Consider the following 21811-nt stretch of genomic DNA (forward strand, 5'->3'; position numbering starts at 1 on the left):
GAGGGCCAGATACACCCATCCAAAAGCTTATGTCATGCCCACGCTTCAGGGCCTTCCAGAAGCTGAATTAAGCCTCAGGGATGGTACTCTCCTTTGGCTTGTGGAGTTCATGTTCTTGCTCAGCTTTCCCACTGGCAGTGAGGTAAAGGCTTCAGCAGGTTTTGAGGTAGAGGCGCACTTACTTCGTGGCTGTCCTTTTGGCAGCTGCCAGTGGAGCATCTTAATGATCTTTATTGCTATCTGTGAATCTTATGCCACCTCCTACCTTGATGCATTTTGGTGTTTTCGTATTTTTTTCTTTTTTAAAGATTTTCACCTGAGCTAACAACTGTTGCCAATCTTCTTTTTTTTCTTCTTCTGCTCCCCAAAGCCCCCAGGTACTTAGTTGTGTATTCTAGTTGTGAGTGCCTCTGATTGTGCTATGTGGGACACTGCCTCACCGTGGCCTGACGAGTGGTGCCATGTCCATGCCCAGGATCCGAACCCACGAAACCCCGGGCCGCTGAAGCGGAGCGCACAAACCTAACCACTTGGCCATGGGGCCGGCCCCTTGTTTTTTTCTTATGGTAGCAATGGATCTTACAAAACTTGTCTTTGTATTTTTTCTTCCTTTTTTTTTTTTTTTTTGCCCCTTCTTCTTAAACTGTAGCTTCATTTCCTACATTTCTTTATTCTCTTTTCTGTCTGGATATTGGATAATTGCTTTGCTCTTGTGTTATTTAAAAATAAATGCCAGTTAAGTCTCCCACAGTTATCACATAAATAAAAGAGGAAAGCTTGAGCAAGTGGGAGAGTACAAGTGGAAAAGCTGTTCCATTTAAACAGATGTCAGAATGACCTTGTCTGTCTTCATCACACATTATTCAGCTTAGATTGCAGGCTTTTTTTCGTGCCCTCTATAATAGAGGAGGTTTGTCTCCCCCCTTCTAACCTTCCCTTCTTTCTGTCACGGTGTCGTGTTAAGTATGTGTGTGTGTTGGGTGCCCTTGTGCCATTTAAGTGAGATGTATGGGCTTTCAGCTTCCTGAAGCATGCTGGTGATGTTCCTGTCTAAGGGACAGGTGGGCATTAATCTTTAAAGTGTCCCTCCTTCCGCTCCCCTCCATCCACCTCCTCTTAGTTGCAGGTCGTGATAAATGGAAGTTTTTATTGAGCTAACAGTATATGCAATATGCTGCCAACCTAATTGACTGCAAACTGGTGTTTGTGCACAATGCCTCTCCCCACCCTAATACACATCCTTGGGGGAGAAAAATGACATATATTAGCTCCTCACATTTTGTATGCTAAACACACTCAAATGTGCTGTATGGAAGAGATTATATCGTGATTGTGGGAGTTCTAGTCTTAATGGCCTCCAACTTTTGGAGTTGAGTTTCTCCCCATTGTTCATACTTCTTCTCTTGCATTTTTCTTTTTAAAGATTTTATTTTTTTCCTTTTTCTCCCCAAAGCCCCCCAGTACATAGTTGTATATTCTTCATTGTGGGTCCTTCTAGTTGTGGCATGTGAGACGCTGCCTCAGCGTAGCCTGATGAGCAGTGCCATGTCCGCGCCCAGGATTTGAACCAACAAAGCACTGGGCCGCCTGCAGCAGAGCGTGCGAACTTAACCACTTGGCCACGGGGCCAGCCCCTCTTCTCTTGCATTTTTAAAAATGATTTCACCAGGAAGGGTCAGAGTGCATTAAAATGCCTCAGTGGAGGGGCTGGCCCCGTGGCGTAGTGGTTGAGTTCAGTGCATTTCGCTTTGGCAGCCTGAGTTCACAGGTGTGGATCCTGGGCACAGACCTGCTCCACTTGTCAGCCATGCTGTGGTGGTGACCCACATACAAAATAGAAGAAGATTGACACAGATGTTAGCTCAGGGCTAATGTTTCTCAAGCAAAAAGAAAAAACAGATTGGCAACAGATGTTAGCTCAGGACGACTCTTCCTCAGCAAAAGAAAAAAAAAAGCCTCAGATAGAGTCTTAGAAAGTGCAAGACCTGCTTGGCTAACTTCTTGTGGTGGGAAGTAAGAAATCATAGGAGTGAGAGGATGACCACCTGCTTTGACAAGTGAAACGCCAGCCTCTGGGTGATGAAACAAGGAGGGCTTTTTGTGTCCACTTGTCAGCTTTCCCTGGGACTGGACTGGTCATTTATTGGCTACTAAACATACTTTCTAACTTTGTGTTCTGCTATCCCAGTTGAGCCTCTTGCATCACTTCCCATATTGAGAGCTCGTTTCAGTTTTTTTACTTTTTGAAAATGTTATGGTGGCTTGCAACTTTTAGGTTGTTTTTGTTAATACAGGCGATTTTTCATATTAATGTTGACTGACTCTTGTGTTTTCCATAAGGTGCACAGCATCTGTGTGTTACACCAACTCCATGAACCCCACTTGTTGGCTAAGGCTTTATTAAACTTGGCTCTTATGCATCATTTACACCTGTTTTTAGGGTGACCACTAAGGAAAAAAGTACTGCCAGTCTGGTAATTTGCATCCTGAAGAAGTTACTAGTTTCCTTTATTTCCAGTTTTTCAAGGTGAAGGAAATGGAATATTATAAGTGCTGGTCATTGCTCTCGTTTCTATAATTGTCTGGTTTCCCTTCAGGCCAGGACTTTCCTATGAATGTGAAACCAACTAAGCTTGACTGGCTTGGCACTAGATCTGATTTGACTTGGAGGATGGTTCTGTGGTGACTGCTTCACTTCATACGTCACATTCTCATTATTAGTGGGGTTGGGTTTTCCCAGATCCGGTCTCTCCTCCCTTGCCAGCATACAAAAAGTTGGAATGTGCGCATCAGTGGAATATAAGGCTGTTGCTCATCTTAGGTTTATTATTGTTTTTGCTGTAGCCTGATCTGTAATAAATACAATCTCCTATAGATGTAGAGTGTAAAACAGGCAATAAAATCGGGCTGGTACATGGCTTACTGTTGTTCTGGTAAATCAGACAAATCAATTATGGTCCCCAGGTGGGAGAGCTCCCCATCCTCAGGTTGCACCCAGCATAGACGGATTTCCTCAAGTACCTCCCGCCCCTCCCCCTCCTCCCATTTGAGTGTGTGTTGCTCAGTGAGTCATAGTATCTCTTTCACTTTTCCTCTTTCCTGTTCTATCTTTTCATTCCTCTCTGGTGCATGAGGAGTTATGATGTTTGTTTGTTGACAGCCTAGGAGTGGATAGAGCCTAGACCAGCACCCTGTCCTCTCCAGTCATATTTCTAGAAGTCCCAGAATGGGACAGATTACTAGAATGGGGTTGTCCTTCTCCTGAACATTATCTGCCTTTTGGTGATATGGAATCCTAACAACTCATCAGTGAATTTCATTCTTGTTTGCTCTCTTCCTATTCTTACTTTCGCTAAATCTCTGTCTTTTCTGTTAACTGCTGCTGTGCTCACTTGGAAATTGCTTTCTTTGCTCAGGTACATACTAACTTTTTTGGACCCTTATCTGTCTATGACGGATGTTGTTGGAGATGCATAATATGACAGACAAGAATGTGCTTAACCCATGGCCTAGAGTGATCCAAAGACTAGCTCTGGGGGTGGGGTGTGAGGGGGTCAGATTTTCAGGTCCCTTTTACTCCATTATATCATGAAGACTTGCAGAGTTGACCAGTAACAGTCTAACTTGCAAATACAAAGGGTAGAAGTCTTCCTTTAAAATAAGTAAGTAGATAAAGAAATAGGCAGGATTTTCTCTAGCGTTTCCTCCTGCCCTCTTCCTTCAGTTCCTGGTTTTTCAGTGCCTTCTTCAAGTTGAATAGCCCTGTCCTCTTTTCCTCAGGGTATTCGGAGCAGTCCTTTTTTCTATAAGAGGCTTAGGGACCTTTACAGAATTTATCTTTCCTTGGCTCCCAGTGGAGTTGGACCTCAATAGAAGAGTTTAAAAATACTATTATTTTTGGCTAAACAGAAGTAAAAAGTGGTTTGCCCAGTAAGTTTCTAAAGTTCTTTCTAGCCACCTTTTTGTTTTTCTAATCCCTGATAATTTGATGGCACAAATGCCCATTTCTTTATTGTTTTGTTTTGTTTTGTTTTAATAGCCCTTCCCTCTCACGCTCCTGGAGCCTCGAATCACAGTCTAGTGTCCCCTTTGTGCCAGCCACACAAGGTCAAGGCCTGTGGTTCTGCGTGGTGGGTAGATGGGACCTGGAAGGGTTGCTTAGCACTAGAGCCCCATTCACACCATAGCCGCTGGCCCCATGGCTGGGCTCTGCATTTCCTACTCGGAAGATCCCAGAGGGCCCTGCAAGAGCCTGCCACCTGTCTGCTGACCTTGCTCTTTAGAGCAGGCACATGTGCTCCATAAATCTGACGGCTTCTTGTGGGAAAGCCATGGCTGGTGCTAATGGAACGTTTTGCAGTTTTCTTGCATCTTTCTTGAACTGGGCAGCTCAAGTTTTTGCCAATTTAGGAGCAAGTATTACTCTCTGTTCCATTCTTCCTCTACTCCTACCCAAAGGTTCTTGAACTCCAATTGGGCCATAATGTGCAGCTCATTGACTTTGATTCTCACAGCACAGAAACGTGTTCTGCAGCCCTGTGCACAAGGCACTTGTGGTGCCAAAGTGGAACTACCCTGGAAGTTTCTCCCAGGCTTCAGAGAGCGCCGAGGCTCTTTTCTTTCTCCTTTTCCTTTCTTCTTTTCCCCTCCCCTCTTTTCCCCCCTCCTCCTGTCATGTCTTCTCATCTCCTATCCTCCAATCTCTCCTCTCTCCCTTCTTCCTTCTCCTCCCTTTCCCCACCACCCCCCCATGTCCCTTTCCCCCTCTCCCTCTGCAAAAGAGTCGACTGTCCGGATGTCCATAGGAGACCTTGATTGTGGCAGGGAGTTGGCTTTATCTGGCGGCCCTCCCTAATGGATGGTTGAGGGCGTTGTTTTATTGTCCATCGACGAAAATAATCCATAACCAATCTATAAATGAAAATTTGGGAGAGTTTATTCTGAGCTAAAATCTGAGGACCATGGCCCGGGGCTTTCTTCCTGAAGGAAGAAAGGGCACCAAAGAAGTGGGGTGCACAGAGTGGTTATATACCCCCAAGAGAGGATGTTTCACATAGGATTGAAATGTCCCTTTTACAATAGTCGTGACACTGCTCTGTCAGCACAGCGATTGATGGAAACAGCAGGTAGGTCTTCTGTCTCAGTGAACACAGCAGGGTGAGTGGTCACAGGTGAGCTGGGTGGTCAAAGGTGAGCACAGCAGTCAGTTCCTAGCCTAAGGAAAGATGCTTATCCTTAAGGAAATGCCAATGTGGGGGGAAGTTGCACCTTTACCTTAAGGCCATTTGTTCTTGCCATAGTAAATGTTTTAAAGCAGATATACAATGCTTGCTCAATGGCCACAGTCAAGCCCTTTTTGGAAAAAACAAAGCCAAGCCGAATTAGGTTTATACCCAATGGCTTCCTCATATACTCCAGTATATACTATTGCTTGCCATTTCTATTTGTCACGTCTTTTGTCTGTGGTTCTTTTAGCGCTGCGAGTCCTGTGTGGCCAGTTCTTGTTTGTAAAGCTCTCCTATTCAAACTCTAGAACTGCAGTGATATGCCCCTCTCCTTCTAAAGAAATCTGAAAGCATTTATGCTTACCATGGGAATAAGAAATCTATCTTTCTCAGGTTGCACATGGTTCTGAGTGAAAACAGGAAAGAAATGCTGGAATTTTTTCAAGACTGTATTTCAGCATTTACCACAGTTGGTGGTTATGTTCAGCAGCTCCTTTTACAATTTAATCCACTTTTTGACTGAGTTCTGCTCCTTTTGTAGTTTTGTGGGCTTTTTTGCACTAAAGGACACTAAATTTAGGACATAGCCTCTTCCCTCTTTTATTGAGTTGCAAATATCAGAAGTTGTTAAAGACTTTGGAACTGGCAACATTATTGGCTATGCTTTCAGTGGAATTGTGGGTGCTGCCTGGTAAAGCCATTGTGGTTATCTGATTCTACAGAAGTTCCTTTGTTTCTGCCTGGGCTGTTTTGCATCTCTGTGGAGAGAGAATTTAACTTGTGTAGGCCTAACGGTGATGCAAATGATTCCTGTTGTACAAATGTGGCCCCGTATAGACACAATTGATTTCTGCCTTGTAGAGGAAATGACTTCAAACTTTTCATTTTCACTGTATAGTTTTACTCTACAGTTTGCCTCTTTAGCAAATTCACTTCAGCATTCCTTCTTGCCTTTATATGTCTGTTCTTCAGATTCTCCTTTGAATCAGTTCTAATACCTTTCTGATTCCTTTATTAATTAGTGGGTTAAAATAAAATTTTTGATACGTTCATTTTATATTTGTATAAAAGTCATGATTTTATCTGGTTGAAAATTATCCTTTAAGAGGGAAGCAATTGCAGAAATGAGAGGAATACAAAACCATTTATAACATTGGGCAGTAAGAGATCACGTAATTAACTTTTGAAAATCTTTGGTTTAGTGCTTCTGTATGCCTGGAAATGTGAAGGGTCATTTGGTTGTGAAAGTTCTTTTTAAAAAGAGAAAAGAAAGAATTCTAAAGTGAATATGTGTCTTTTATCTGCAGAATGCCTGGTTCTATTGCTGTATCTTGTTTGGCCTACCATTTTATTCACCAGCAGGCTTTTGTTTTGGGAAGTTCAGGCACCATAGCAGATTGAGGTAGAGTGATTGAACCTTGAAGGCAGGGCACAGTCATGACATTTGGTGAGTGTGTCCCAGCTCTGTAATTCAGCACCTCTGAAGACGTGTTTGATCAGGTGACTTGCCTGGAGGTGGAGCACTATTAGGGATTCTTTCTTTGTGGCTTCTTATAGTAAAACGTCTTTCCAGAATGATCGATAAACTTGATAAATCACCATAGTGAGTTCTGTTTTCAGGAAGTTTTCTGCCATAAATTTTTCTAGTTCGCTTCTGATTCCTTTTGTAACTATGACTTCACACACAGGAATGCGTGCAAATGAGGCCCTAGCTTTCCTTTAAGTCTCCTGAGCTTTGATGATTTTTTACTTTCTTCCTTTGTTCAAAGAAGGAGGAGGGGCCGGCCCGGTAGCACAGTGGTTAATTGCGTACGTTGAGCTTCGGCTGCCCGGAGTTCACCAGTTCGGATCCCGGGTGTGGACATGGCACCACTTGGCAAACCATGCTGTGGTGGGCATCCCACATATAAAGTAGAGCAAGATGGGCACGGATGTTAGCTCAGGGCCAGGCTTCCTCAGCAAAAAGAGGGAGATTGGCAGCAGCTAGCTCAGGGCTAATCTTCCTCAAAAAAAAAAAAAGAAAGAAAAGAAGGAGAAGAAAATTGAGGGAGTCCAGGAGCATTTTTTCCAAGCAAAGTGACATCTTTTCCCAAAGAGACTTTCCTCTAGCAATAGAGTCTGCTGTTGCTAGTTCATGCTCTTCAGTTCTCTTTCCCATTGTCTGGGTACATGTGGGTATTGTTCTGTGATTCTATTTCATGGGTCCAAATTAATTAAATGAGCCCATTACAGGCTTGGTTAAATGAATGTTAGTGTATTTTGAAGGCAGTTGATAAAATTCCTGATTCCCAGATTCAGGTGTGTGATTGGGTTGTCTTATCTGTCCCATGGCTGCTGAGTGATGTGATAAAACTTGAAATATTTCTGCCTAGCCCCAGCTTCACTCTCCACTTCACCATCATAACACTACTTAGCCCTGGATTGAACTCATTTTGCCCTGTAGCTATTGCTTATATAAACATCTCAAAGTAAGTCATTTTACTAACACAGACATTCTGCTTACTTGTTTTTAAGGCTTTATTTAGCATGCTTCCAACATATTCCCTACAGAATATGTTCTACAGAATTTTGGGCACTCCTTGTAGTGCTGACATCCAGATAAATATCCTCAAGTCAGAGCTCAGGGTTGCCTTCGAATTACATAGTAGTTTTGTGCCTCAGTTCCTCAGGAAATGGTGTTCTCAAGAAGAAATGATAAACTTCCTAACACAATATCAGATTTGGGAGGTGTCTGAGAGTATAAGCTATTGCCAAGGTTTTGAATTTGGAGGAAGACCTATGTTCTATTGATGTTACTGTCAAGGTGGAAGAAATTTTTCCTTCCCTTTTTCTGTCTTATTCTGGCTCGTCTAAGAATTAAATTGACATGAAACAGATTAACAGGAGAAAATCAAATTTGATTATGTATGTTTGGGAACCCAAAGGGTAAGAGGTTCCCCAACAGTAAGTGGAGTAAGGTTTATATGCCCTCCTGAGCTAAGGAGAAGGGGGTAGAGTTCTGGGACTTCATAGGGGAGGAAAACGATTCACAGGAAGATGGGGAAGGCAAATGTTTGGTCAACAAATGTTTGCCATGCCATGCAGAGATAGTGGGACACAGAAAGGACTTTGATCAGACAGGCCTTGCTAAGTTCCCCCCCAGGCAACCACACCTACCTCATATTCTTTGTAGATATCTCTGCTGATAGTCTTCTTCCTGGAACAGGCCATTTATCTAAATTCTTTTAGGCATTTAAGGGGCAGGTAGAAGTTCTTCCTGAGTCTTTGCTTTCTTAAAAATAATCCTCATGCCAAAGAGAGAGATTTTGGGGTGGCAAGTTTTGTTCCCATATAGCACATTACTGCAACATTCACATGTACTTCACCCACTGTAGAGACGACTCATTTTCTTCTATATCATACGCAGTCTATTCCACTGTTTTCAGGTTCTCAGTTCTGACTGACTGCATTATTATTAGCTCTTTCTGAGCGGCATTTCTTCTTGGAATGCTGTCTCTTCTCCTCTCTTGACCGTGTCTTCCTCCTCCTTCAGGGAATCTCTCTTCTTCCAGACAATTTCTCCTTTTTATCCTCACCACCTTTTGATCATGCCCTCCTTTAGCATTTAATCACTTATTACTGTGATTTTTCACTTCTTGATGTATTGATTGGTAACTGTTCTCCAGGTGACATATCGTGCGATGGTTTTCCTCACTAGCTTCTAAACTCCTAAGAAAGGAGAATCTTGTTCGTATGTCTTCACAAGAGCCTAGTGTTGATTTGCCAGGTGATGAGCTAAAACAGCGTGATACTGTGTTGGGAACAAGTGTGACCCTGGCTTCTAGGTACACAGTTAATACTGTTACTAACTACTCGTTCCTAACTACTGCTGGTTACTAACTAGAAATGGGCAGGCTACTAGAAGGATGCAGCAGAAGGGGAGTATATTTTCTAGAATATAGTGACAATATGGAGTCATGGTCAGTAGTGTGGGCTCCAATATCAGATCACCCAAGTTCAAGTCCTGGCTCTGTTGCTTCTATCTTTGTCACCTCGGAGAAGTAATTTAACCTCTCTGTGCCACGGTCTTCCCACCTGTAAAAGATGGCCCTTACCTCGGTAGGTTGTGGTGTGACTGAATGAGTTAATACATGCAAAGTGTTTGCAACAGTTGACATAAGAGGAGCTCAGCGGAGAGCAGTGGTGTGCATGGCAGTGGTGGTGATTAGTGACTTGCTGAGCATTCTGCCTAGCACAGAGAAAGTCCTCTCTCAGTGATAACTGCCATCATCATCAGTATTTGTATTCCAAACTCTTTCTCTAATTCAAGTCCCAAATCATTCTCCTCCCTCTGCTAAGTTCTTTACCGCCTCTTCATCTCTCATTTGACATTTACCATATGCTATCTGGCTTGCTTTTTAGATGCATTTGTCGAGTTGAGTCAGGGAATGAGTGATCAAACAATAAGTATTTATCAAAAGCTTATTCTGTGTCAGACACAATGCTGAGTGTTGAGGATATACCACTAAACAAGACAGATATAGTCCTTATAGGGAAGACACCATTCGCTGTGTCGTTACAGCTGTGATAGAAGTACAGAGTCCTATGAGGGTGTATAGTCAGGGCCATAGCTTATTCAGTGTGTCAGAGAAAGTCTTTTAAGTGATTTTAAAATGAGGCCTAAAGAAGGACTTAGTTGAAGATCTTGTTCAGGGCTGAAGGATAAAACTATGTGCAGGAAGGTCCTGAGGTAGAAAGTTGCTTGGGTTCCAAAGGCAAGGCCAGTTTTGCTGTTATGTTAGGGTAATGATTAGAAATAAGACAATGAGGGTCCAGCCCAGTGGCACAGGAGTTAAGTGTGCACATTCTGCTTCAGTGGCCCGCAGTTCGCCAGTTCAGATCCCATGTGCGGACACAGCACTGCTTGTCAAGCCAGGCTGTGGCAGGCGTCCCACATATAAAGTAGAGGAAGGTGGGCACGGATGTTAGCTCAGGGCCAGTCTTCCTCAGCGAAAAGAGGAGGATTGGCAGCAGATGTTAGCTCAGGGCTAATCTTCCTCAAAAAAAAAAGAAAGAAAGAAGACAATGAATGATTGAAACATTTATGTGTTGTAGTCTTTAATAAGGATTTTGAAATTTGCCTGAAGAGCAATGAGAAATCATTGACAAGGGAGTGGAATAATTAGGTCAGCTTTTTATATATGTATATCCCACTCCTCATTCTGACTGCCACGTGGTGATAGACTTGAGGCAAGAGTGGTTTTGGGGCATTGGGTAGGGGAGGACTGAGTAATGGCTGGAACTAGGGTTGTGACAGTGGATGTGGGAAGATAAATTTAAGACCTAATTTTGTGGTAGAACTGGTAGAATTTGGCCATTGCTTTCATCAAGGGTCATGGAAGGGGAACGAAACCAGGTGTCATACGTGAGCATCCTAAGTGTCTGAGTACAAATAACTGGTTGGTGCTGCTGCTTTTCCCATATAGTAAACACTGGTGGCACAGATTTGAGAGGAAAGGAATTTCTGGACAAGTTAAAATTGAGGTGCACATGAGCCATTCAAATGTTTCATAGCGGGGCTGGCCCGGTGGCACGGCGGTTAAGTTCACATGTTCCACTTCTCGGCAGCCAGCTTCGCCAGTTCGGATCCTGGGTGTGGACTTGGCACCACTTGGCAAAAGCCATGCTGTGGTAGGTGTCCAACGTATAAAGTAGAGGAAGATGGGCACGGATGTTAGCTCAGGGCCAGTCTTTCCTCAGCAAAAAAAAAGGAGGATTGGCAGTAGTTAGCTCAGGGCTAATCTTCCTCAAAAAAAAAAAAAAAGTTTCATAGCCCAGGAAAGTAGCCTGGGCTTCATGCATGAATTTAGGACTATTGGGCATATATATGTGAGTTGCAAAATTGCACAGAGAATATTAAGAGAGAAGAGTCCCTAGGCCAGCCCCTTTATCTCCAAAATTTAAAGGTCATATATAGATGGGGAGTCACCAGCCAAAGCAACTTAGAAAGGAGCTTCCTGAGATGTCAGAGAAACATCACAGAAACGAAGAGGAGAGTCTCACAACACAAGAATTCACTCTGCTGTGTCCAGGATGAGAAAGATGAAAACTGAGAACTGTCCAATGGATTCAGCAATATGTGTTACTAGTGACCTTAATTAGAGCAGTTTTTGTGGAATGAAGGGGTGGAAGGTGAAAGCTAGATGTCTTCCCAAATGGATTATTCCCAGGAACTATGTCTTACATCTCTGTACCTTCAGTTTTGGGAGTTTCCTGATAGTAAATGGATAAATGTCTGTAATGATAGTGTCTATGTAGTTTTCAATGAGTGAGAAATCTTCAGAGCTTCCATTAATTACATATGCACTCGTGGAGAAAGAAATGACAATGATCTGCCATCCTTGGTTGAAAAAAACAAATTTCTTCTCTTATCTGACCAAAACTCTTTGTCTGAATTCTCCGCCGTCACGCATGTGTTCTGGGGTACATGCTTTTCCATTGATAGGCTAGATCCTCAGAGTCTCACTTCAAGAACCCCATACAGTATCCACAGATGAGTACATCATAGCAGAGTTGTAAAGTCACTAGATGGGAGCAGGGTTAAATCTATATTTTTCTTCAAGGAAGAATTAGAATTCCCAAATACACCCAAAACACTGCATTTCTAACTGCTTTTTTCTATAAGGGTAGTTTCCTTATGGCTTATGCCTGTCATCACATATATTTCATGTATGCGTGGAATTCTGGGTACTTTTTATTAAATCAATTTCTGAGCCTGACCTGGGGCTCTTTACATCATGCTGCTTGCTTTACTAGCAACATGTTTTTCTTATTCTCTCATCATACTATTGTCGACACTCTTTTTGGCTCTGAACCATTATTATCTAAGTTAAACTTTTATTCCTTATGAAAAGGGCTACTTAGTTTGATGTCATCAGTCCCATAAAGCACTGTGCTTAATGCTGTTTTTGAACGAATCATGGAGCAAATTTCACATACAATTTCAGGTCGAGATGTCTTCCAAATCAGTTTACAGGCTTTATTACAGTGTCCATAATATTTATCTCAAAATATAGAGAACAATTATAAAGAACTAATTCACTCTGGAGAATGTTGAATTTGTCTCCAAAATACTGGAGAGACAGTTATCTGACCTGAATAATTTGTGAGTTTATCTGGACAAAGCTGAATCAGCACTGAATGTTAATATATTTTCTTCTTTTATAACAAAAAATTACACATTTTTTACCACAAATTTTCTGTCAGTTTTTGTTTTTAAATGCGCCAAATATAAATAAGCCAAAAGTAGAAAATAAAATTATCTATTCTACTATGCCAGGAGTCTTTCAGTAAAAATACATCTATTCACCAAAATTTTTTTTCCCCAGTGATGTAAGATTTTTTTCAAGACAGAGGCTTTCTCTGTTTTATTGTTATACAGTCGGTGCCTAGAACAGTGTCTGGCACATTGTTGGTGCTTAATTGCTTTTTCCACTTAATTGTATTTTTCCATATAAAAATTCTTTTTGAACCTCACTTTTCGTGTCTGCCTAGTATTCTATCTTATATACTGTAATTTATTTTATTTAATCAGCCTTCTATTGCTGAATATTTAGGTTATTTGGATTGTTTTTTCCTTTCATAAACAACATTGATTCTTTTAGCTAAATCATAGTCCCTAATTATTTTCTTAGAACAATTCCATAAAGTAGAAACTTAGGCCATAGGATAATGATAGTTTTTTTAACATCATCATTCTGTAAATCTTTAATGAGTAAAATGATTAGATTTTTAGTTTGTTATTTGTTATTCTTCAAAACACTGACCGCCTTCTGTTGGTATGTCTACCATAATAGTTGTCATTTTTCTGCATGTTTCAAAAACTAGAACTTTATCCTCCTAGTTTTGTATTTATCTATTTTACTTTTTAAAAATGTAGGTCTTTAAAAAAAACTAATCAGACATAATAAAAGCTTTTACTTAAGATTTATTGGATCTAAATTGGTATGTCTGCAGGCAAAAAGGAATGTTCAAAGTACTTTTAGGGGGCGTTGAGATTACTTTAGTCATCTAAACTTTTTAAACTTTTTTTTGGTCAATTTTACGTCACAGGTTGCTTGATTTTTTTTTTTTTTTTTACCTTGCCATCTTTTTCTGAAGTTGCATTCCTATCTCAGGTGGGGCAGAGTTTAGCATGACATCAATTTCCTTGCCCTGAGTTCTTGATTTGCCCATGAAATGAAAACTTGTGCTTCATCAGACCGTCTTTTAAATCCTTTACTCTGCACATATTATTTTAATTATCTCTCAAGCCATTTTCTGGTTCTGTAATAAATTCTTACCTCTTGCCTATTGAGACTTTGGAAGTGATAAAAATTGATCTAAAACTTCTAAAGAAAAAATAGTACTTCATCTAGCCTGTAATTGATATCCAAAGTTGTAGACTCTGGTCGATGTCCTTTGTTCCGTATTCTCACTGTCACATACCACGTGTATGCTGTGTTTTTAGACCAATGTCATATCCTTTTTCTGGAATGTCCAAGATGTGTATTGTGGTGTTCCTATAAAGATTCATCGTTTGATTCTTAGAAAACTAACAGCACAGTTGTTAAAAGTCTAAATGGTCTTTTCATGATGTCATTGGTTGTGTTTCTCTTTACCAGTTGAAAATAGAAATGCCATCTTTAACTATTTTCTTATCAGTTTAATTGTTTATTTGATAAAAATTAGATTTCAAGTTCTCATGAATAGGATAGTGTTTCTCTTGAATAAAACTACAAAAGGGATCTTATATTTACTATCTGACCTCAGGGAGATAAGACATTTTCTCCACGAAATAAGAATAGGATGTTTCTTAAAAAGGAAAAGGAAACGAGGGAATTTTCAGGGTCGTGATGAAGGGAAGGCCCAGGACATCTGTTGTGTAGCAGGCCTCACGTGCCTGCGTACCGAAGTCAGCAGGAGGATGGAAGTGCTCCAGGGAGGGCCATAGGCTATAAAGTCATGATTTTATAAACACCAAATATCAATTTAACAGTTTGTAAAAATCTTTTGGGAAGTTAGAGTATAGAGAAAGGGGAAAGGGGACAGTTTGGGATGAAGTGAGGGGTTGGGAAGAAGGTGGGATTTATTTGCAGAAACTTTTCTGTACCCCCCAGATTATCAGCCATAACTTTCAGATAGTTGTGTAGATTGCAGACCTGAGGAGGGATATTGCCTGGTGGGCTGCATCTCCTCCACGTGAGAGAACGATGATTGCAGGTAGGAGGAGCGTGGACTTGTATAGGTGGTACTTCATTGTAACCTGGTGTATCATACCTGCTTCTACAGAATCTTTTTATATGAGGCACAAATATGCCATCGTCTGCACATTCTATGCTGAATTTACCAGTACAAAAAAAGTCTTGTAGAATAAGCCAAGGGCATTGTGTTTCCTGTTGATAATAAAATGCCTATTTTTCCACTAAAAGGCAATGACTTCATTTCTAAAGGTTAAGTTGAATGCTTCTCACAGCATAATTTCAGCTGGTTAAATTTAGGAAACTGAAAGTCATTCAATCAAAGAATAATCTCTGAGCTCCTCTATAGCATTTTCATTTGATTGAGATTTGGATATTTTTTTATTCATGTTAAGCTATATCACATTTTATTTCAAGCTAGAAAAGAAATGTCAATAGGCATATGTACTTAGTAGTACTTTGTTCTTTATTTGGACAAAACCTTTCCTCTGTATAGCCAGTTGAGGATGGCATCATGCTTTCCTTCAGCCGTTGCCTAAGAATTGATACTTTATTATGCTGCTTTTGGGAAATTGATCAGAATTTTTTTTTTCTGTGCTCTTCTAACCCCATGATTTCTCATCTGTTTTCTGCTTGAATTTTTAAAATACTTTAATACTAATTGAATAGCTAATTAGATTAAAGTAGTTTGTCTAAAACTGAGCGCTTAATTTTGAACTTATTCTCTCTGAGCTACTTATAAATTAGTTAACTGGGGAAAAAAGTTTTCTTAAGTTGAACATGAAAATATTGCATAGTCTGCCTATCCAGGCCAATTTTTTTGTTTGTTTTTAAAATTGAGATATAATTTATATATAGAAAGATATCATTTTTAGTATATAATTCTGAGTTTTTATAAACTTGTACATTTTGAGAACCATGTACACATGTAACCATCACCACAGTCAAGGTAATAGAGCTGCTTCGATGTTTGAGAAAGTTCCTGTCCCCTTTGGAGTCAACTCCCAGCCTTTCCCTAGTTCCTAGCAACCACTAATCTGTTTTCTGTCCTTACAGTTTGTCCTTTGCAAGATTGTCATATAAATGGAATCATGCGGTGGAGATTCACCCATGCTGTTACCTGTCTTCTCTTTATTGCAGAGTAGTATTCCATTGTGTGAGTGGGCTACAGTTTGTTTATCCATTCCCCTCTTGTGGGAGATTTAGGTTATTTCCAGTTAGAGGTAATTACAGATGAAGGCCAGACCATATTCTGGGGGTCCAAGTCTGATTGCAGAGAAATTTTTCTCCTCCGTATTTGGGACATGAAGCTGCACTTTCACTGACATGCTCTGCCGCTTCCTTCTTCCAGTGGCGGAAGAGTAGTGTGCTTGCTCATTCTGCCCTTCAGTCTGTCCTTATCTTGCAAGTTTGGAAACTTTGCTTAGCCAGGCCATCCTCCCTGAATAATTGGTAAAGGCGTAGAGTCAGGGAAGAAAATGGAAGGTCTCTGGTGAGGGCGCCACAGACTAGAATCCCAGCCTCCCAAGCCCAGGGCTTTCTCCGTCTTAGTGCTTCTTGATTCGTCCTCACAGGAGCGCAGCCCTGCGCCTAAAACGTGATTTCTCCTGCGTACTGACACTTTGGAGGCCTGAGGGAGGTGCTCTGCAAACTAAGTCAACTGTGAGAAACTGTTGAACTACTGGCAACACTTAAAGATAATTGAGGGCCTAACTTCAGCACCTTTGTTTGTTTCCTTGTAATTTTTTTGTCTTTCAGCCAGAGTGTTTTTCTCTAGGGTTCTCTCCTATGTTCACTTCATTTTTGGAAGATTAGCCCTGAGCTAACATCCGTGCCCATCTTCCTCTACTTTTTGTGTGGTATGTCTGCCACAGCATGGCTTGACAAGCAGTGCGTAGGTCCGCGCCTGGGATCCGAACCGGCGAACCGCAGGCCACCAAAGCAAAGCACACGAACTTAACCACTGCGCCAGCAGGCCGGCCCCTAGTTCCAAATTTTTAAGTGCTTTGTGGTAATGCTGGAACTGGAGGGCATTCCCAAGTATCTCCCCCCAGAGCCCCATTTATTTCAAGAGATTATCTTACTGTGCAGCTGATTCCTCACAGAGAATCATAAACTCATTCTGTGAATTAAAATGTCACCTGGGGCCGTTATCGCCCGGGCTGTGGAAAGGAGGAAGAGTGTGGAGTAATGGATGACTTTTTTGCCTTTCTGGTAGGGGATATAGTTATGATTTGTCTTCCCCGTAACTGCAGAAGTGATTCTGCTCCTCTGCAGAGCCCTGAAAAAAAGATAGATAACCTTGGCGATGAGTTATCACAATGCACCTTAAATGTGAGTGTGTGTGCTTCAGTATCCTTAGCTATTAGTTCTGATGATGATGCTCCTTTTCTTCTCTGTATCTATCCTCTTGTCCACACAGATTTTGCTGCTTCAATATTAAGATTGGTTGGACTCAGACAGCATTGTGCTCTGGAGTCCTTTAGCTTCCGTTCAGCCCCGTAGAGACAGGATGGTCAGCTCTTGTTGGGCAGAAACCTTCCTGGTTTGCTGGAGTGGGCAGTGGGACATGGCTGTACCTCCAGGAATCTTCATCAGGTTTGATGGGCCTCTTTCAAGTTCAGTTTTTCAAGAGTTGGTGGAGTACCCCCGTGGTACCATAATAAGCCTCTGCGTGGATTTGTTTTTAGTTCTTTTTCCTATGATGTTAATCAAAGAGTGATTGTGATGATGAGAAATAATTAGTGAGCCTCATTATTAACAGTTCCCATTTGAGACTTGCCCGCGATAATCCTAAGTGGTTAATTGTTAACTGATAGGTTTACTGGAGTCCCATTTCCCTGTGCTGTTTTATGCGCCGAGGTGTTTACCTCTCACCAGTTGTAACGATGTTAATGCCTGCTGTATGGGTATTTTCAGTGGGAAACTCATAGAATTCTCTTTGCTAACACTTGGTATAAACTGACATCTAGTGAATTCTGTTCCGGAATTCAGAGAAGTTTGATTTATATAAGTTCTGCTCTTCTAGGATGCAGACAACCTGACTGTTTCAGTAGTGTTCTTGTGAACCTCTGTCCTCTGTCTGCCACAGAAGGATTCTGCTTCCCCTGTTCTTAGCCCCCACCCCCACCTCCAGCTTTCCCACTCTCCCAAATTTGGTAATTCATTGTACTCAATTATTTTACAATGTATTTGCCTACACAGCCAGGTACTTAATAGAGATAAGTTGCAGTCTGACTGCTGTAGGGGATTTCTTAAAGGCATTCACACCTATGCCCACGTTTGGAAGAGGTTTGTCCTTACAAGCCAGAAGTGAGGCAGAGTAGGAGTATATAATTAAGGTGTCTTTATAACCTCTCCCTCTCCCTAAGGATCATCCTGCTTTTCTTCATGGTCATTCAAAACCCCGTTCCTATAAATTTGAGGTATAGATATTAACATCCTTTGAAATGAAGTCACCCCAGGCACATTTGTTGCATCATTACCTTCTCAATTTCAAGGTGCATTGAGGAGGCAGAAACATTCTTTAAAGAGATGGCCATCCACAATAGCAGGTTAAATGTAGCTAATGCAACCTTAAATTAGCTTTTCTAGGAGTGCAAGAAAATACTTATGTATGGTTTGTTTTGGAGCACAGGTAATGTGAAAACTACCAGTGCAACATAAAAGACTTATCTGCTTAAAAGTATAGTTGCTTCTTGATTATTTATACCAGTGGAGAGGAATATTGGTACAGAAAACAGCAAACTCTAGCTAATTTATCTACTTGGATTCTCAAAGCCTTGAGCCAGTGTGGTACCAGATAACTATGGCAAACAGATTCCCAGACCTCATGTAAATAAGCCACAATGTAGAAAAGCTGAGGATGATTTGAGATGAGTGTCCTGTGTCTTACATCTCAATATTGTTCTCTCTTTAAATCTGAGGCCTTTAACCTTTATTTTAAAAATACATATTGGAGTCATAAAGTTATAAAGACTTCTTTAATTTCACTAAATCTCAGCAGGTCCTGCTTCAAGACTATTGGAAAAGAATTTAAAATATCTTGTTAATAATATCGCTTGAACTTTATTGCTTTGCCATCCTTAAGATCCTCCTGGCATCTTCTACGCCTCACTAGGGCTTAAGCTAGTCTCTGTTACACTCTTTCTCGTAATCAAGTTTTCTCTTATTTATTTACTGTTACAACCTTCAAAATGAGTGTAAGAGACTGAAGCACATTGCTGTACTTTCACAGGCTCTTTGGAAGGCAAATTGTTTAACCACAGTTAGTCAATTGTATAGTAATATAATCAAAATTCCCCAAATAAATAATTTCCATAGTTAAATTAGCAGAAAATGATTTATGGCTGCAACACCTGAGGGAACTTGTCAGTCTGCCTTACCAGTCTTTTCACGTGAGCCACTGAAACAAATATTAAAGGTTTCAAGAATTTTTGTATTGAAAAGGAACATGCCAAGCAAAAGAAGCACTTGAGGTGACAAGGAAAGACAGACACCATTGTCTGCCTGTGACTGAGATTTGAAAGAGCTGACATCTTTTGGTGATTACATTTAATTTAATTGACTTCGTAAGAATTTCTATTCCTAAAAAACTGTCAACTTGGATGAAATTTCCATCTTTTCTCTTAACCCATGGTCCATAGGCATATCATCTTCTCCAAGCCTTTGGAACACTTGCCTCAAGACGATGGGGAGCTCCATGTCTTATCTAGCAATTTTGCCTGTGGAAATAAACATGGTCGATTTTGGTAGGCTTTTAAAATTTGCTTTTATGCCTTCAATTGTCATAGTTAGCTTTCACTTCTAATCTTTGTCATAATCAATGGCTTGTCACATTCTCTTTGCTGTCTTCCCATATGTTGTTTCTGGAATAGGACACTGTTAAGTTGTAGATTGAGACCTTAGGAGGAGTCAGGAACATCTACTGATTTTTGTTACATGGCTAACAGTAAGGTACCTTGCCTTCTCTTTGATCCTCAGTCTGAGTACATCTCTCTCTTGACAAAGTAGGTAATCGTTAGCAAAATAGGATGCGAGTTTGCTGTAGCTTCCTTTTTAGTATTAACATTAAAGGCATACCTGTGTGTGTGCGCTGTTATATTCCTATAAGCATCTTTTTTTCTGATAAATACATCCAGAAGACAGCAATGAGCAAAAGTCTGTTTCTGAAAAATATAGATTACCGTGGTCTTGAGGGAAAAGGCCTTCTCTTCAGAGACATTAAGTTGCCTCACGATTTGCCATAATCAATTTGATAATTGTTGTTGACTTACTGGCTCCGCTCATGAATAATGTCCCAGATTTAGACTAGTATGGCAGAAGGATTTTAATCAGGTAGTGCTTTCTTTCCCATGGAGCATTTGTCTTGCTTGACTGTTCTGGACTTCAGCCAACTGCCAGGAAGGCATTTTCCCGCTGTATGTCTGTGGAATATGTGTGGCTTAAGTGTTCATTGGGGGAGTTTCCAACCCACTAAAGCTCATTGTTACCGTACCTTTTCCCAGTGTGCCATTAGAGACACTGAGAATGGATGACTGTCTCTCCTTTTCTCTGAGAATCTGTTTGAAGGGAAGGATGAATCTCATTACTATAAATATTGTTTTCATCACAGCCTACCTCACAGCTTCTGAATGAGAGGAGCTCTTTGGCTGCTGTGAAAACTCTCAAATACTAGATGGCTTGTTAAATTTTCATTATCTAATGTGCATTAGTTTAGATACAATAGCTCTGTTGCTAGGAGCAGAGTAAGAAAGGGAGAGCTTGGCGGAGTGCAGACTGCTTGTGTCGCAGGAGTCAGGACAGTGTGCAGAGCTTGCTGTCCTCAGAGGGAGTTTACAGTTCTGCTGGCTGGCTGAAAATCTCAGAAATTCTGACATCCAGAGACTATTCTCCCAGCACATGTGATGTGATATTTTGATGCTTGCTTACTCTATCATCTGTTTAATTAGCTTGAGAGACTGAAAAGATTTGAGGGCTCTTAGCTCCTCTGAAGCTGAGAGCTCTGAGGTTCGAAATGTCCATGATTTGGTACTCTGGAGAGATGTGAAAAAAGTTTAAAAAGTGCTATGCACTTTCACGTGTTTTATGGTTTCTATAATATTCGTGCTGACGTGCTGTGGTCTTGGTCCCATGGAGCGTGTCCTGCTGGTACAGATTTCCCAGGCTGGGAACAGGAGCAGTGTGCCCCAGGTCCTGGCTCATCCCTGAAAAGCAGGTAGGACAGGGCTTGCTGTACTGGCATCCAGAGAAGGGCTGCGCTCTTCTTCTCATTAAGAAACAGTGAGCTCTGAATCTACATGACCTGTCGAAGATTGAAGATTAACTACTTTGGGTTTCCTGGAGAAGGGCTTTAGGGGCTATATCACACAGCCTGGGAATCACTGTTTTTTGTTTTTGTTTTTAATGAAAACTAAGATTAAATTAACCTCCCTAGAAGGTTAGTCTTGGTTTTCTCCCCCTAATTTTATGTATAAGAAAGAGGAGCTTTTTCCCATCCCAGAGAAGGAGTGAAATTCTCATTTCAAAGCACCTTCCTAACTTGTGTATCCAATGAATGCTTAGTAACTGAACGGAGCAGAAAGTCAATGAGAATTCTGGAAACCTTTGATTAACTATATTTTTTCTCTGAAAGTCACACGAGTATCTTGTCCATGTCATGGTTTCAGAAATGTCTGATTTTATAGCGTGATTTGCCTAGCTTCCTGCAGTCTGCTAAGCTTTTTGCATTAGACCAGAGAGAAAGAAACATTTCCCCGGATTCCATTACTTTTCTAATGATTTTTTTTTTCTTCTTTTCTCCACCAGGATACCCAAAAAGCAAAACAGTTTCTGCCCTTCCTTCAGCGAGCAGGTCGTTCTGAAGCTGTGGTGGAATATGTCTTCAGTGGTTCTCGTCTCAAGCTATATTTGCCAAAGGAAACTTGCCTTATCACCTTCTTGCTTGCAGGTAAGTCTTACGTGTCACTCTGAAAATTCTTCCTGGAGCTCAGAAGTCATCCCTGGATGTCACATGCCCTCCTTTCCCCTGTGTTTTAGAGGGGACCTGGAGCCTGTGTCGGTGCTGTAATCTGTACTTGAGACGTGGACACAAGATTCCTAGATTAGTTCCCTCTGTCACTGCAGACCCAGCACTGGCCCTTTCCTGTCCTCATTTCCACCAACCACAAGACGTAGGAGTGGAGAGTAGCTTAAAAGACAGCACATATCCTCACACAGCCTGAGTGAAGGGAATTGCAGACGTAGAAAAATACTGACGATGGAATTCTCACAGTTGGTGTTTCCCATTGGAATAGACCGCCCCTGCCGTGCTAGTTGCGGGCAGGCCACAGAGTTGCTGACACACCCTGCCCTTGTTCCCCAGCAGTG

The 21811-nt window shown here is 41.2% G+C and overlaps 1 protein-coding gene across 1 annotated transcript in view; it reads left to right on the top strand.

Annotated features, from left to right (window-relative positions):
- Positions 1 to 21811, top strand: part of SND1 (staphylococcal nuclease and tudor domain containing 1) — a 407468-nt gene that overhangs the window by 236611 nt on the left and 149046 nt on the right. The window contains exon 15 of the mRNA XM_008509590.2: positions 21251 to 21392. Within this exon, the coding sequence (XP_008507812.1) occupies positions 21251 to 21392 (142 nt within the window). The remainder of the gene's footprint in view (positions 1 to 21250; positions 21393 to 21811) is intronic.

The sequence above is a fragment of the Equus przewalskii genome, chromosome 4, assembly GCF_037783145.1.
Source record: "Equus przewalskii isolate Varuska chromosome 4, EquPr2, whole genome shotgun sequence".
NCBI lineage: Eukaryota > Metazoa > Chordata > Mammalia > Perissodactyla > Equidae > Equus > Equus przewalskii.